At 37.2% G+C, this 15,856-nt stretch overlaps 1 protein-coding gene and 1 long non-coding RNA gene across 3 annotated transcripts in view; both read right to left on the bottom strand.

The window, feature by feature from the left end:
- Nucleotides 1-10,570, bottom strand: part of RBM41 (RNA binding motif protein 41) — a 66,177-nt gene extending 55,607 nt beyond the window's left edge. The window contains exons 1-6 of one of the 2 annotated variants that reach the window (XM_019717706.3): nt 9,666-10,570; nt 9,291-9,435; nt 5,614-5,730; nt 5,033-5,225; nt 4,555-4,759; nt 2,688-2,759 (exon numbers count right to left, since the gene is read on the bottom strand). In XM_019717706.3, coding sequence (XP_019573265.1) covers nt 2,688-2,759; nt 4,555-4,759; nt 5,033-5,225; nt 5,614-5,730; nt 9,291-9,298 — 595 coding nt within the window. In that variant the 5' untranslated portion in view covers nt 9,299-9,435; nt 9,666-10,570. The remainder of the gene's footprint in view (nt 1-2,687; nt 2,760-4,554; nt 4,760-5,032; nt 5,226-5,613; nt 5,731-9,290; nt 9,436-9,665) is intronic. The other variant, XM_019717707.3, reaches the window with a different exon arrangement.
- Nucleotides 10,571-10,617: 47 nt separating this feature from the next.
- Nucleotides 10,618-15,856, bottom strand: part of LOC148754660 (uncharacterized) — a 45,715-nt gene continuing 40,476 nt past the window's right edge. Inside the window, exon 7 of the long non-coding RNA XR_016020033.1 lies at nt 10,618-14,761. This is a non-coding gene — a long non-coding RNA (uncharacterized LOC148754660). The remainder of the gene's footprint in view (nt 14,762-15,856) is intronic.

Genomic DNA, 15,856 nt, shown 5'->3' on the forward strand with positions numbered 1-15,856 from the left:
TAAGAGCTAAAACTCTCAGAAGATAACATAGGTGAAAAGCTTTATGACATTAGATTTGGCAGTGACTTATTGTATACGACAGCAAAAGCACAGGTAGCAAAAGAAAAACTTGACAAATTGGCTTCATAAAAAAATAAAAACTTTTGTGAATCAAAGGACATTATCAACAGAGTGAGAAGGCAACCCATCGAATGGGAGAAAATATTTGCAAATCATATATTTGATGAGGGATCAATATCCAGAATATATAAAGAACTCCTACAACTCGACAATAAATAAACAAACAACCCTTTTAAAAAATGGACAAAAGACTTAAATAGACATTTCTCCAAAGAAGATATACAAATGGCCAAAAAGCGCATGAAAAGATGCTCAGCATCACTAATCATTAGGGAAACGCAAATCAAAACCACAGTGAGATACCACTTCACACCCATATGACCATATATACATATACATATACATATATATAACTAATAAAAGAAAATAAATGTTGGCAAGGATATGGAGAAATTCGAATCAATATATGGTGATAGAATCAGAACTGACTCTGGGTGGTGAACACATAATGTGATATATACATGATGCATTACAGAAGTGTACACCTAAAACCTATGTAACTTTACTAACAATTGTCACCCCAATAAACTTTAATTAATAAAAATAAAAATAAAAATAAATTGGAATCCTTGTGCATTGCTGGTGGGAATGTAAAATGGTATTAGTTTCTATGGAAACCAGCATGGTGGTTCCTCAAAAGATTAAACAGTATTACCACATGACCCGGCAATTCCACTTCTGGGTATACACTCTAAAGAACTGAAAGCCAGGACTTGAACAGATACTTGTACATCCAGGTTTATAGAGGTATTATTCACAATAGCCAAAAGGTAGAAGCAACACAAGTGTCCACTGAAAGATGAAAGTTTAAACAAACTATGGTAGACACATACAAGAGAATATTATTCAGCCTTAAAAAGGAAATTCTGACACATGCTACAATACGGATGACCCTGAAGACATTATGCCAAGCAAAATAAGCCAGACACAAAAGGACAAACACTGTATGATTCCAGTTATATGAGCTACCTAGAAGGGTCATATTCAGAGAGACAGAAAGTAGAATGGTGGTTGCCAGGGCCTGGGGAGAGGGAAGAGTAGGGAGTTAAGTGTTTAATGGGGACAGAGTTTCAGTTTGGGAAGATGAAAAAGTTCTGGAGATGGGCGTTGGTGATAGTTGCAGAACAACGTGAATATACTTAATGCCACAGAACTAAACGCTTAAAAAAATGTTTAAAATGGTCAATTTTATGTTAGTTATATTTTACCACAATAAAAAAGACTGCTCTGCAAAAGACAGTGTTAAGAGAATGAAAAGACAAGCTGCAGACTGGGACTAAATATTCGCAAATCAGATATGCAACAAAGAATTGCGTTTAGAATATATAAAGAACTCTCAAAAGTCATCAGGAAGAAAATAAACAACCCAATTAAAAAACAGCAAAAGATTTAAACACACTTCAGCAAACAGGATATAAGGATGGCAAATAAGCATATGAAAAGATGTTCAACATCATTAGCCACTAAGGAAATGCAAATTAAAACTTTAATGAGATACCATGTCACAGCTAATAGAATAACTGAAATAAATGCCAACAATACCAAATGCTGACAAAGATGTAGAGCAACTGGAACTCTCATACATTGCTGGTGGGAATGCAAAATGATTCAGCCACTCTGGAAAATGGTTTGGCAGTTTCTTATAAAGTGAAACAAACACTTACCATCTGACCCAGTAATCCCACTCCTAGATATTTACCTTAGAGAAATAAAAATTTGATGTTCACACAAAAACCTGTACAAGAATGTTCATTATCAGTATTATTCATAATCACCATAACCTGGAAACAGCCCAAATGCACTTCAATGGGTGAATGGATAAACAAACTTTGAAACGTCCACACAATGGAACACTACCAAGCAAAATGAATGAATTATTGATACACACGACTTGGATGAATCTCAAAGGCATAACGCTGAATGAAAGAAGCCAACCTTAAAAGATTACATGTTGTGTGATTACATTTGTATGACATTCTCTACAAAACAAAACTACACTGATGGAAAACAGATCAGTGATTGCTGGAGATTATGGGTGGAGGTGGGGGTGACTATCAATGGACGGTATGAAGAAGTTTTAGGGTGATGGAGCTGTTCTCTATCCCGATTGTGGTGGTGATTACATGAATCTACATGATTTACAATCACAGAATTGTACACCCCACAAAAAATCAGGCAATTCTATTGTAAGTTCATTTAAAAAATAAAAGAAAATATTAGCTATATATCATCATCATCATCATCATAAATAGTTACACTTTACTGATTAATAGAAATATCCAGAATTAGTTGTGAAATATGATCTAAAAATTATTAAGGTTGTTTCATGTCTGGTATAATAACTTAAAAGTACAGAGAAAAAATCAATAACACTAATGTAAAAGCTTTACAACTTCTACTAACTCCTCTCTTTAATAGTCTATATCAGAATAATATGCTCCCTCTGGATCATTTCCTATAAACATTGTCATATACTGGATATGGAATTAAATAAGCACTCAAGTTAGAAGTCTGGGACCCTAGGTCACATTCCTAAATCTAACACTGTAAGAAAACTCTCGACTTGCCTTTTGTGCCTAATTTTATCTTCCTCTTCATTGAGGTCATGTACTTGTCTGCACTTGTCTTTTTGTGGTATGCTGTGAAGGTTTAAAGCAAGGAGTTTCAAAGATAGGAAACAGAACAGATTCACACACCACCCGCCCCCACCCCCACCCCAAATACCAAGCACTGCTCTAAGTGACTCACATGGATTACCTCACTTACTCCTCCTAAGGATCCTGCCATACAGCTAGTACTATTAGTATTCTCATTTTAGAAAGAGACTGAAGCATCGAGGGGTAACTTGCCCCAAATCAGATAGCTAGTAAGTGGGGAACCAGGATTTTCTAGGCAGTCTGCCTCCACAACCTATGTTCTTAATCAGTATGCCATAATGTCTCTGCACAAAAGGCTATTCCTCTCATCTCAGCATAGGTGATTCCCAAGTCTGTAGATCACATTCTGACCTCTTCCCCTGAGCTTCACTGCTGCATTTCTAACTGCCTCGTCATTATCTGCATTTCATGATCCTGCCATTCTCACAAATTCAACATGTTTAAACTCAGACTCATCACCTTTCCTCAAAATTTCTCCATAAAAGCATTCTTCATTTTGCCAAGTGTTAAGTCACACAGCCTTGAAACACCTGGACTGCCTCTGACATACTCCTCTCCACTGACCCTCCTCCTTCAGTCTCAGTCAACAAGTTTTCCCAACTCTTCCTTTGTACTGTCTCATAACCATGCCTACTTCCCTTTCCAAATCCACCGCCATCATTCTAGTCCAGATCTTCATGGCTAAATGACTGTAATACCTCCTACATCACTCTCCCTGCTTCCAGTTCTTCCTCTCTCATCCTGTTTCTTGGTCACCATCCTGATCATGTTCAAATATCACTTTCATCATGTTACTCCTGGCTCAAAAACCTTTAAGCACAGCCAAAGTAACTAACCAAATAACTAACTGTATAGGTCTATACTACCCACCAAAGAAAGGTCAAAATTTTTAGCTACCTCGTCTATCACAACACCCCCAAACGCACCATATTGCTCACACCGTCTGCTGCAACTGAAATGCCTTTCCCTCTCCTCCCTAAAGAAAAGGCAGTATTAAAAAAGCATTTAAATCTTACCTCCTCTGAGAGGCCTCCTTCAGCCATGGCAATGCACAGTGGCCTGTCCCTCCTCTGAACTCCTACAGCACTTAATAACTGTACGTAGCATTGTTACTAAATGTCATGTTTCTTTCTCCAACCAGACTGTAATTGGCGCAAAGTCAGGAATCATTTCTTAAACTTCTGTGCACTTTCCAAAGTATCTAGCAAAACTTATCTGTTAAACTCATTCTTTCTGGTTAAGACACAGACCATTTATCTATGTATTTTGTGCTAATTTATAGTTCAGCCTAAAGACCTTTTATAATCTAGCCTCACCCACCTTTCCAGTGTCATCTCCCATCATCCCCTGCTATGTCTTATACTACCGTCACCATAATGAACTTTTCATTGTTCCCTAGACACACCAGGTCCTTTCAAATCCTGCTCCTATTCACCCAGTATCTGTAACGCCCTCTCCCCCTTATTTACCTGGCAAATGTCCGTTGATCCGTCAAGACTCAATACAAATGCCAACTCCTGACTCTCCAACTAGACTTAGGTGCTCTATGTTCGGTGCTCTTTCAGCATTTTATTTGCATCTCTATAATAATCATTTCCATGATGAACTGCAACTAACTCTCAACATATATGTCTCTCTCACAGGACTATACATTCCTCAAGAGTAGTGATAGTTCGTCTTTCCTCTACTCCCTTTACTAACTCTTCATATTTAGTGCCCTGAAGTTAAATCTCTCTCTTAGTGAAAGAACATATCAAAGTCAGTGGCGAGCACATACCTTGGTAATAAAGAGCTTTAAGGAAGGAGTGACGATCAGCTCCCTGAAATAAGGAGTTTTCTATTTCCATTTCTCGCCGGGTCAGCTGTTTGCTCTTTGCAAATCTCTGTGGCAGGCAAAGAATGCGCTGACGCTCCGAGATCCTTTCTTCAATATCTTGAAGACGATTCTGTATTGCTTCAGGGGTTGCCCTCAGTTTCGTCCTCTGAAACCAGAGAAATGAGATGGCATATATCATAGGGGACACACCCTGAAAGTGATGGTCTGATGCCTCAAGTAAGAAAGAAGATGATCAGGGCCCAGAGATGAGCATTTATACAGGCAAGCGACAGCTTCTCTTTTACCATGGTCTCTATTCTCGAAACCAAAGATTCAGACGCAAAGCTCAGTTTTGTGAGAACAGAAAATTAAAAGGTTCTCTGCCAAATGAACAGATCTTGCCCTTGACTGTCCAGAAAAAAAAAATTGCCCCACTCACCTTTTCACCTGAAACATGGCTCTTCCAGATCAAGATTTCTGTTTCATTGAGCCCTAGTTCCCTGAGAGAAGCAGTTTCCTGGTCCTTCTCATGCAGTATCTGGAACTGGGACAAAGTCATAGTCCCGGCTGCTTCCTTCCCAAAGGGCTTGTACATAGTACCAGGAGCAAAGCTCTCTTTCTTAGACACACATCTGCAAAGCACGCAAGAAGAGAGTCAGAACATCTTCAAGTTACCACAACTCACAGAAATGGGGCTCACCATTAAAAGAGGCACAACGAAACTCCTCGGCAATTTTTATCTCATGTCCTATTTCTAGGCTGAAGCACCACTGCAACAACATGGAACTCCGCCAACAGTCCCACCACTATCCAGGACTAAGAAATGACTGAATCAAGTCTTTATTTCTCGAGTACCTACTGTGCATCAGTGTGCTAGGTACTGAGGCTTTAACAGTAAAAAGATGAAAATGGTTTCTGCTTTTGGGGAAAAACAGTAGAAGGAGAGGCAAGTAAACTGGGGTCTGTCACCTGGAGATAAGGGCCTATGATACTCTACCTCTTGGCAAAATCAATACCTACTCCTCAATGGAGACAGCGGTATCAAGTTGATGCTGAAGGAGGCTTTTCAGCTGCCTCTCCCCTTCCGTTTCCAACTCCTCCAAGACATGCTCATCACTCTTCACACAGCTGTTTACCCTGCAGTAGATATGGAAGGAGAACTGACTCTGGGTGGTGAACACATAATGCAATATATAGATGATGTATTATAGAATTGCACACCTGAAATCTATATAGTTTTGTTGACCATTGTCACCCCAACAAATTTTAATTAAAAAGAGAATATATACAGAAGTAGAAGAGACAGTGAAATCTCCAAATATATTCTTTACCTGTATTATCTATCAATAGTACCCCATTTGTTCAAAGATCCTTCTTGAACAATTTGTTGCCCTTTATCATTCAGCAAACATTTATTAAATACCTACTTAAACACAATACACTGTGTAAGGTACTGACTGAGTCAGATATTCAAGACATAGTCCCTATCCTCAAACAGCTTGAAATTTACTTAGGGAGAGGGAATATATATGTGTATATGTGTTATGTGTGTGTGCATCGCAGGGAGGTGGGTGGGAGAGAGAGGTCAGGGGAAGGTAAGGGTGGGAGGAGAGGAGAACAATACAGAGAAGCATAGGAGGTCTGACAATTAAGTTCGCAAACTTTGTTGCAATGACGTTGCTAACTTTTTTGATATCAGAGGGATTATTCACTATGAATTTGTACCAAATGAACAAACAGTTCACCAAGTTTACTATTTAAAAAGGCTGCATGAAAAAGTTAGACGATCTGAACTTTTCTGCAATAATACATGGCTCTTGCATCACAATAATGCGCCAGCTCACACCACTGTTTGTGAGGAAGTTTTTAGCCAGTAAACAGATAACTAGCTATATTGGAACACCCTCCTTACTCACTTGATCTGGCCCCCAATGACTTCTTTCTTTACCCGAAGATAAAGAAAATATTGAAAGGAAGACATTTTGATGACATTCAGGACATCAAGGGTAATACGATGACAGCTCTGATGGCCATTCCAGAAAAAGCGTTCCAAAATTGCTTTGAAGGGTGGACTAGGCGCTAGCGTCGGTGCATAGCTTCCCAAGGGGAGTACTCTGAAGGTGACTGTAGTGATATTCAGCAATGAGGTGTGTAGCACTTTTTCTAGGATGAGTTCGTGAACTTAATTGTCTGACCTCTAATGCCAAATCAGGAGTTTACAGAAGAGATAATTGGGAGCTAGACGGTAAATGAAGACTTCGGAAAGGTAATTCTTAAACTGGCATTTGAAGGACTGGGTGTGATGAAGGAAAGAACAGGGAGAGCAAGTATAAGGAGATGTTTTGGGGGATGAGAAGTTCAATTTAGCTGGCATTCATGTATGAAAGGACTGGGAGATAACTGTGGAGGGGTAATTAAGACTCAAACTGTGAATGGCCTTAAATATACCAACTAAGGAGCCTGGACCTTAATATATAGGTATTAGAATGTAATTTATTAGGCAGCTAAGTAACACGGTACAAGTGATGGTTTAGGAAAAAGAATGTGGTTATAACATGCCTTGTGGATTAATAGGAAGGAAACCAGAAGAACTAGGTGGAAAACTATTTAAATGTATCAAGCATAAGGAGGTAAGGTAGGGGTAAGGGAGAAGTCAAAGATAACCCCCAAATTCAAGCTATGAAACTGAGAGAACGAGGGTATCAATGAAGGAAAGAGGAAGCTCCAAATGAAATAAATAGTTTGGGGAAGGGAAAGTCAGTATTGTTTTAGTCATGTTGAGTCAACTACCTATTACAACTGACAACACCAGCATGAAGTACCAGGAATACTTCAAAGACTTATTGAGTCTGAGGTGACAGTATAAGTGATATTGGCTAAAAGGAAAGTGAGAGATGTGAGAATTGTTGCATAGATGAGAGTCTCAGGCTGAACATGTAAATCTCAAGTCATCTGTATTGTCAGGGTCTGAAGCTGTGAAACAGATCTCCAAAGGAGAGAGCACAGAAACAAATATGAAAAGGGTCACAACATTTTATAGCCTAGGTAGAAATCTAGGTAATGCTAATAACATGAGCTAACTAACTCTAAATAATTGAAAACTCTTATTAGAGTTTAAAGAAATAGCAAAACCATTTAAGTAGGCAACAACAGATTATAAAAGACAAAAACAAAAAAAATGAGCTAACTCCACGAGGAAAATAAATATTAAAATGATTTTCTTATAAAATAGCCCTTTACTATTGGGGCCTAGGAAAAGTACCCCCCGTAATTACAAGCAAGCTTCTCATGCCCTAGAAAGACTAAGAGGTATTTCAGGAAAATTTTAAGTATCTTAAGGCCTAGGGTTTTAAAATATCCCTTTTAAGTATCTTAGTTTCATTATTTAGAATTCTGAAAGTTCTTGCTAAGTTTAAAGTGGCTTTGAAATGAATAAACCATACCTAAATAAATCAGTACACATGAATCTCAAAAAGAAATGCTGAGTGAAAAAAAGCAAGTCCCAGAAAAATTCATATGTGTCCATTTATATAAAGTTGAAAAATGGATAAAACGAGCAACATTTTGTTTATGGATAAATTCCTAAGTGGTAAAATGAGTTTTTTAAAAAAGCAAAGGAATGTTTACCACAAAATTCTGGATACTGGTCCCCTCAGGGGGAAGGGGGGAGGAGAAGCAATCAAGAAGCACTGGGGACTTCTAAGGTACTGGTAATGTTCCAATTTTAAAGCTTGTAGTGGGTCTATTATCATTCTTTAAACTATATCTATATAAATATGTATATCTATATATATAATTTTTCATGTATGAAATATATCATAAGAAACATTTTTTAAGAGTCATTTTGAGGCAGGGAAAATCAGAAACAGTTTTTAAAAGATGCAGAAACTGACAGTGCAAGAGAGCAGTATCAGTAAGAATTTTAATAGAGCCCACCCACCGCCCTATTCCAGAGAGATTATTCTACTTGCAGAGTAAATACAAAAGTAGTTTAATAAGGATCCTTTAAAAACGCTCCGTGTGCTATCTATCAATAATTGGGAAGCTCGCTTTCAACAATGACCCAAGTTAAAGCTGCCATTTCCTGCAGAACCAGTAGGGGGAACTGCTTGCAGCAGTGCCATTCTTTTCCTCTAGTACACCGAAAAGGTATTGTACGTACTTGCCTTCTAAATTTGTAGAAACAAAGCATACTTGCTTACTTTAAGATTTGAAAGCGCTACATGCTCTTGGGGCCTGAGCAAGTCTCCTTTAATACACAAACACTGCAAATACAGGCGCCCACCCACAGCATCTTTTCTGAGAACAGGGTGGAGGTGAGGGGGACAAGGAGCTGGCCTGGGTTTCTCCGGCGCTGGGCATCTGTCCGCCAAGACCCTTTCACCTGGGTGGGTCTGTCTGAAACATAAAGAAGCCACAGCATCTGTCCAGCTCCCGGGGCCGGCGCCGTGGCCTAGATGGCTGGGCTGGAAGGGCATTCGTACGGGAACCCGCAGCGGCGGCGGCCCTTCCTGAACTTCCCCTTGCAGGCCTGTCTAGCCTGTCTCCCCTCCTCCCTCCTCCTTTGTCTTCCCGCTCCCACAAAACCGCATCCCGACAACGTGACATACCCCAAACACAAAGTACTACAAGCCATTTTAAAAGTTAAATGGTAGAACAGAGCTTCCGTCGCCGCCTGTTCTCAGACAAACCCTTACCTCTTCATGTTTCCACAGGCCCCTATCTCTAACTTGGGTAAATAGGCCGTGGACTTCAACTCCCAGAACTCTGCGCGGTAGACTCGAAGGGGATTGTGGTGGAGCGCGCGGCTCTGGGAATTGTAGTAGCGCAGAACTTAAAATACTGAAAGAGAAAGTATGTATTCAGTAACCGGTATGTTGTCAATTGTTCAAGTATTTCTCTCGAGTTTCTTGTAGAGGTTAAAGGCAACAACCAAAATATCCAGCTCATAAACCTAGGAGTCACCTTTGACTTCTTGACTCACTCATTCAGTATCACCAAATCCTGGTGCCTCCAATTTCCTTCAGTTGTGTCCCCATCAGCTCTGCTTCTGCTTTCAAAGACTTACTAACCTCCTGTTGTTTCAAGTGGAGCCTTTGGTCCATCCTCTGCAGTGTAGCCAGAATGATCAGACACAGTTTGATGACCTCACTTATACCAATGGTTCTCCTCTATCTGTAACAGAGGCTTACACACAAGACATTTATGTTGTAAGAATCAGAAATCCATACGTATTCAGGCCCGTGACCGTTTTACGGATAATTACGGTGAATCAAGAGAGATGTACAGCATAGCGATTAAGAGCATGGGCTCCGAGTTCCCAGAAATGGAAATACAAATATCCTTAAGTATATGAAAAGAAAGATGTTTAATCTCATAAGTGAGATGGAAATCTCAAAGTACACTGACTGTAAAACACCTGACCTGTACTCCTCAAAATTGTCAAGATCATAAAAAACATGGGAAGACTGAGAATCCGTCACAGCCAAAGGAACTGAAAGAGACATGGTGATGACAAAATGAAATGTGGTATCCTGGATGGGATCCTGGAACAGAAAAGGAGCCCTAGGAAAAAGAAAAAAAAAAAAGGACATATGAATAAACTATGCACTTTAGTTAATAATGAGGTTGATTACTGTTACAAAATACCAGAGATAGGTTAAGATGTTAACACTAAGGGAACTGAGTGGAGGCATATGGAATTCCATACTATGCAACTTTTCTGTAAACCTAAAACTGTTCTTTTAAAAAAAATTATTTTAAAAAGCACACTAAAATAACATTTTTCACGTACCAGATTTGTAAAGATCCACAAGTTTGACAACACGCTTGTTGAGATTGTGGGGAAATAGGCACTCTCAATTCAATGCTGGTAGGAACATACATTGGTACCTCTACGGAAAGTAACCTGAGGATACATTTGAAATCATAAATGCACATTCCCTTTAGCACAGCAATTCAATGTGCATGAATGGTATCCTCAATACTATGCATCCGCAAGTATGTACGTGTGTGTGTGTGTGTGTGTGTGTATATATATATATATATATATATATATATATATATATATATCCACTGCAGCATTGTTTATAATAACAAAATACTGCAAATAACTTAAATATCCATGAATGTGATACATCCATTCAATGGAAAACTATGCAGCAGTCCCAGAGATGACAAAGTTCTCTATGGAGTGCTACTGAACAATCTCTAAAATGTATTTAGTTCGATAGCAAGGTACAAAATGATGTATATAGTATGTTTCCGCTTGAGTAAAAGAGGGAGAAATATGTTTGCTTATACATGCATAAAATGCCTCTGGTGGTAAGTGAATGACTCCAGGTAGGGAAAATGGATGGTGAGGAACAAGAGTGGGAAAAACTCTTCATTGTGTATCTTTTTGCATTCTTTGAATTTCAAATTATGTGATTATATAACCTAGTCAATCATTTTTTTTTAAATGAAAGGAAATCCTTTTTATATCACAAAAAGCCAAAGAATAAAAGGATCATGTGTCTGGGGGGGATCACAATGTTTGGATTTCTCAGTTCCCGGTTATTGACAATATAGCATAATAGGTAATCTGGACTTGAACTTTTGCTTTGGTAAGTTACAAGACTATGTGAAAGTCAGTAAGCTTCTTTAACTGGTCTAGGCCAGTTTCCTCATCTGTAAAATGAGAATAATACCTCAGAATAGGGTCACTGTAAAGTACTATACAAAAGTACAGTTTTAAAGTCACTTGATAGGTTGGTCATCTATGAGCAAATATTCCAAGGTTATCCAGTATGTTCAGACTTATTCAAACTGTCCGTATTGCCATGCACAAGTTAGAGGATAAAAACAAAGAGCAGCTACTGGAAGACTTTGCACTTCTTATCCTAAGAACTTCCAACAGATTGAAACTCTCATGCAAAGTATCAGTGTGGGTCATATCATAGCCTGCACCAGATAAGTCCTATACAGTGGTGGGGCTGAATTCTGCCACTCAACCAAAATGTCCAATTGAAACAGTCATCAATAAGGAAATGGAAAAAATACACCAAAATTGCTAGTGTGTTTGTCCCCTGGGAAGGTGGCAAAGAGTGAAACAAAACTACACTGTCCATCACACCAGACTTGTATACAACTTCTAATGAAACATACAGCCTATTGGTACTGAAGTGGTACACACTATATTACAAACCCACTAGGTGGGATGAGTGGGGAAAGAATAGCTAAAAATATATACTCACGTAGGCTAAAATTGCAACTCGAAAAGCAAGGTCATAAGGAAATATTACTCTATATACCTGTGCATGACTGTAGCCAGCCCTAGAGGTAGGTACCGAGGGGAAAAACATTCAGAAAATTGCATTAGAAGAAAAACCAGGCTATTTCTAGCTCGGGCAAACTTATTAACTGTGGAATAATAACTATTCCATTTCCCACAGCATCCCTCTCCCCGCTTTAAAAGGATATCAGACAGTATATAAAAAGCTTTGAGATTTCTAGATGTTATTAATGAGCACAGAGATATTACCATGAGGTACTTTCAGAATTTCACCCCTAGAATAATTTATAACTAACTGAAAAATATGCCGCATTTGTCTTTCTGATAATTTAACAAAGTTAGTTTAATTAAGCCAGAAGCTCCTCCTTAACATAGATATATTTTCAGGGTTTGTCCTTTTTAGGCACTTTGTTCATAGAACACTTCTGATTAATGCATTATGAAGCAATTATAATTTCCAGATATGGAAGAAGATGTTAAAGCCAAAATCTTCTCTTGAGAAGGGATAGCATCACTTGTCTAATATGAAGTATAAACAACTGTGCACGTCTTTCATATTCTCCAAATGAAATAGCATAGATGCTGTTATAGAAAATAAATGTAGCATATTTTTCAAAAGACAAAAAATGAGTAGATAAGCATGGGGAAAGTGTCAACACAACAAATTTAAGAATTCTCCTTCAGCTAATATGTTAGCTAGTCTTTAACAATGGTTAGGAGGGGCTCAAGATTCCAGTACCTAATATAAATCTTGCCTTAAAATTATCCACAAAAATAGGTTATTTCTCAACTTTCTGTTAAAATTTACTCAACATTGTCATGTTGAACCAGAGTCAGAAGGAACCTTAGAGATATACCAGTAACTTTTGTAGGGTTACTATATTGATTTGGAAGCCACTTGCATCCACTGACCTCTTCTATGTCCTGGGAAGAAAACAATAGGAAAAAACAAAACAAAACACTAGAACTCTCAGTGCAAAGTCAATAGGAATACCGTAGTCTTCTCTTTCTTTATTATACTAAAGAACTTTACAGCAAGCACTTACTGGTAGTAAAACCATAAAATAATCGCAAAACTTCCACGAAATGAAAACTCATTTCTTTCAGTTTGGAAAACCTTAATATTGTCCAATTCTTTCATGTTATAAACAAAAGATGATGTCCAAATGTAATTGTCTAGTTCACTAGACAGCGACAAGACTAGATCCAGTTTTTCCTCCAATACAGTATTTTTTTTAACTGAATGTGGAACTTAACATATGCATAGACTACTTTACAGGAGCTAGATCTCTAAAAACAATAGGGAAAATGTCTTTATCTAGGGTATAACAGTAATAATACTAGACTCAAAAAGAAAGATTATTCAAGATTTTACCCAAAAGGGGTTTACCTACAGAAATCATAAACAAAATTAAATGATCTGTGGATTATTTTCGTATTCTACACTTTTCAGTGGTAACAAAAACTTACTTGATATGAAGCTGCTACTTTGAGAATTTGGGGTAAGAAAAAAAGAGGACATTTAAATTCTGATATTTAGTTTACTCATAAGGTGATGAAAATCACTAATACTCATTTCAAAAATATTTTCTTCTTTTAGTATGTACCCCTCAGGATGGTCAGCTGTGGTCAGTACAACAGAAATTTAGCTCAGTAATTCTAATTTTAGTGACTAGTAAGCACTAGTCACTAAAAAACTCTCAAAGAGTTTATTTTGGTGTTACATTTTTACTTTTTAGAACATCACTTTTATTTATGACTTAGGTGAAACATGAAACATAAGAGATTAAGCTAAGAACATGGCTTTTACTTGAAAAATAAATACACAGAAACAAACTATAAATCATATGCTTAGTGAGCACACAATGTGATATATAGATGATGTATTTTATTAGGCTGGTGCGAAAGTAATTGCGGTTTTTGCAATTATTTTTAACCTTTTAAACCGCAATTACTTTTGCACCAACCAATAGAAATGTAAACTTGAAACCTATGTAATTATACTAACCATTGTCACCCCAGTAAATTTAATAAAAAAGTGCTACTCCAGTGAACACAAACACACAACACACACACACACACACACACACACAAATCATATGCAAAAACCACATAAAACACCAGGATAACTGTACATCAAAAATAAACAAATTGACTGAATCTTGCCCTTTCAAAAATGACTTAATTCAAGTCCCAAACCCACTCTAATTTTCCTTTCCATCTTTGAATTTCTATAACATTGTGCAGTTTGTTACATACTTCCTTGAGTTCTCTATATTGTTTTTATACAGACATGCATTGATTGTATCTCAAACTAGATAGTAAGTTCCTTTGAGGAGAGAGGCTTTACAGTATGTAGCACTACTACAGTATGTAACAGGCAACCAGCAAAGACTAGTTGGCATTTCATTTTTGGTGAGAATTTCTCTATGATCTGGTTGGAATGAGAAGGATGATGTGTGCTGGTGGTAGAGTATGGAATCTAGGAAAGTAAGACACAAATTGCACAGAGTCAACATCTAATAGGCTGCTGTCCACACAGAAAGGCTAATATAGTTTTGATTTGCTAATGCTAAAACCCAAACTATAGTATAATTCTCAATAGCACAACATTTAAATGAAAATAAAACCTAAACAAATGCACACTTTATTGCAACCAAAGAGTAAATACCAACTATGACTACTGCTCTATTTAATGTTATCAAAACTTATAGGTAAAAAAAAAACAAATAAAAAAAAAAGAAAAAATCTTATAGGTAATGAATAACCCAAAAAACGACATGCTGAAGATACGGTCATTCAATCAAAAGCAATCCTGATAATGCGTTCCTGCTCCTTGAGAAGACAATCCTTGAAAACCTGTGTTACCTCTTCTAACCTTCCTTTGCAGCATGCCTATAGGGGGAAAAAGTAATGCATCATTAATCTGAGGTCAAAAAATTCCAGGAACATAATAACTTACATTCTCCCTTCAACATATGATCTATAAAACTTTACATATTGATTTTTATAGCTTTAAGTATTATAAAATACAGAAGGAAAAAAGGCATCCATCTATTGGAAAACTATGTAAACAGTGGACAAGACTGTTCTCGATTTGCTCTTCTTAGCTTTCAGGCAAATAGCAGTCTACATGACATTTGTTTGTTGAAGAGAAGTGTTAACTGCTCTTTACTCATTATAGCCTAAGAGTGCCATACAGGATGATCATTAAATCAAGGGCATAGATTTTTGTAGGTCTTTGCTGGCCTATAAGCAAATTAGTACATTGAGTATATTCATTCACATTTCTGTTCCATTCTAATGATTTATTTAACTTGGTGGTCCTTAAATTTGCTCAGGGTCAGAACAACACAAAACACCATTAAGTTTACTAAATAAAAGAGTAACTTTCTGTAGTAAAAATAAACTGTTGAATTAAGTATGATAATGTGTTTTTTCATTAATGTGCACAAATAAACTTGGTAATTTATTTTAGTGTTCATTAATGCTCACTAGTTGATAAGCAATAACTGGTGCCAAAGATTTAAGGAAAACTTTACAAGGGAAAAACTGAAAATTTGAAACAATATATTTTAATTTTCTTCATCCAATTGGAAAAGCCCCAATGTTATTCAGTTTCTAAAGTATAATACCTCATTCTATCTTATGACATACGGACGCTGAAAGATCACACCTTACAAGCAGGTGATTTAAATAATAGTTGTCTCCTGAAAAGCTAGAAAAACTATACATTGAGCCTGGCAAAATATATCTACTTTTTGTTGTAAAAACTAACTGCAGGGTGCATTTCCCCCCTACACAACATTTTCAATGTGATAGAAGCACAAATAAGCACTGCAACAAACCATTAACTTGAGTCCAGAAGAATTAACATAAGCACAATCTACTTAATTTGCTGATTGATGCATATTAAATGCAAAGTACTACATTTATAAAAAATTTCAAGAATCAATAAAATGTCAAGAAACAAGTCAGCATTATTAAGAG

Source organism: Rhinolophus sinicus, chromosome 18 (genome assembly GCF_057876585.1).
Source record: "Rhinolophus sinicus isolate RSI-liver-muscle chromosome 18, RSI-T2T, whole genome shotgun sequence".
NCBI classification, from domain to species: Eukaryota; Metazoa; Chordata; class Mammalia; order Chiroptera; family Rhinolophidae; genus Rhinolophus; species Rhinolophus sinicus.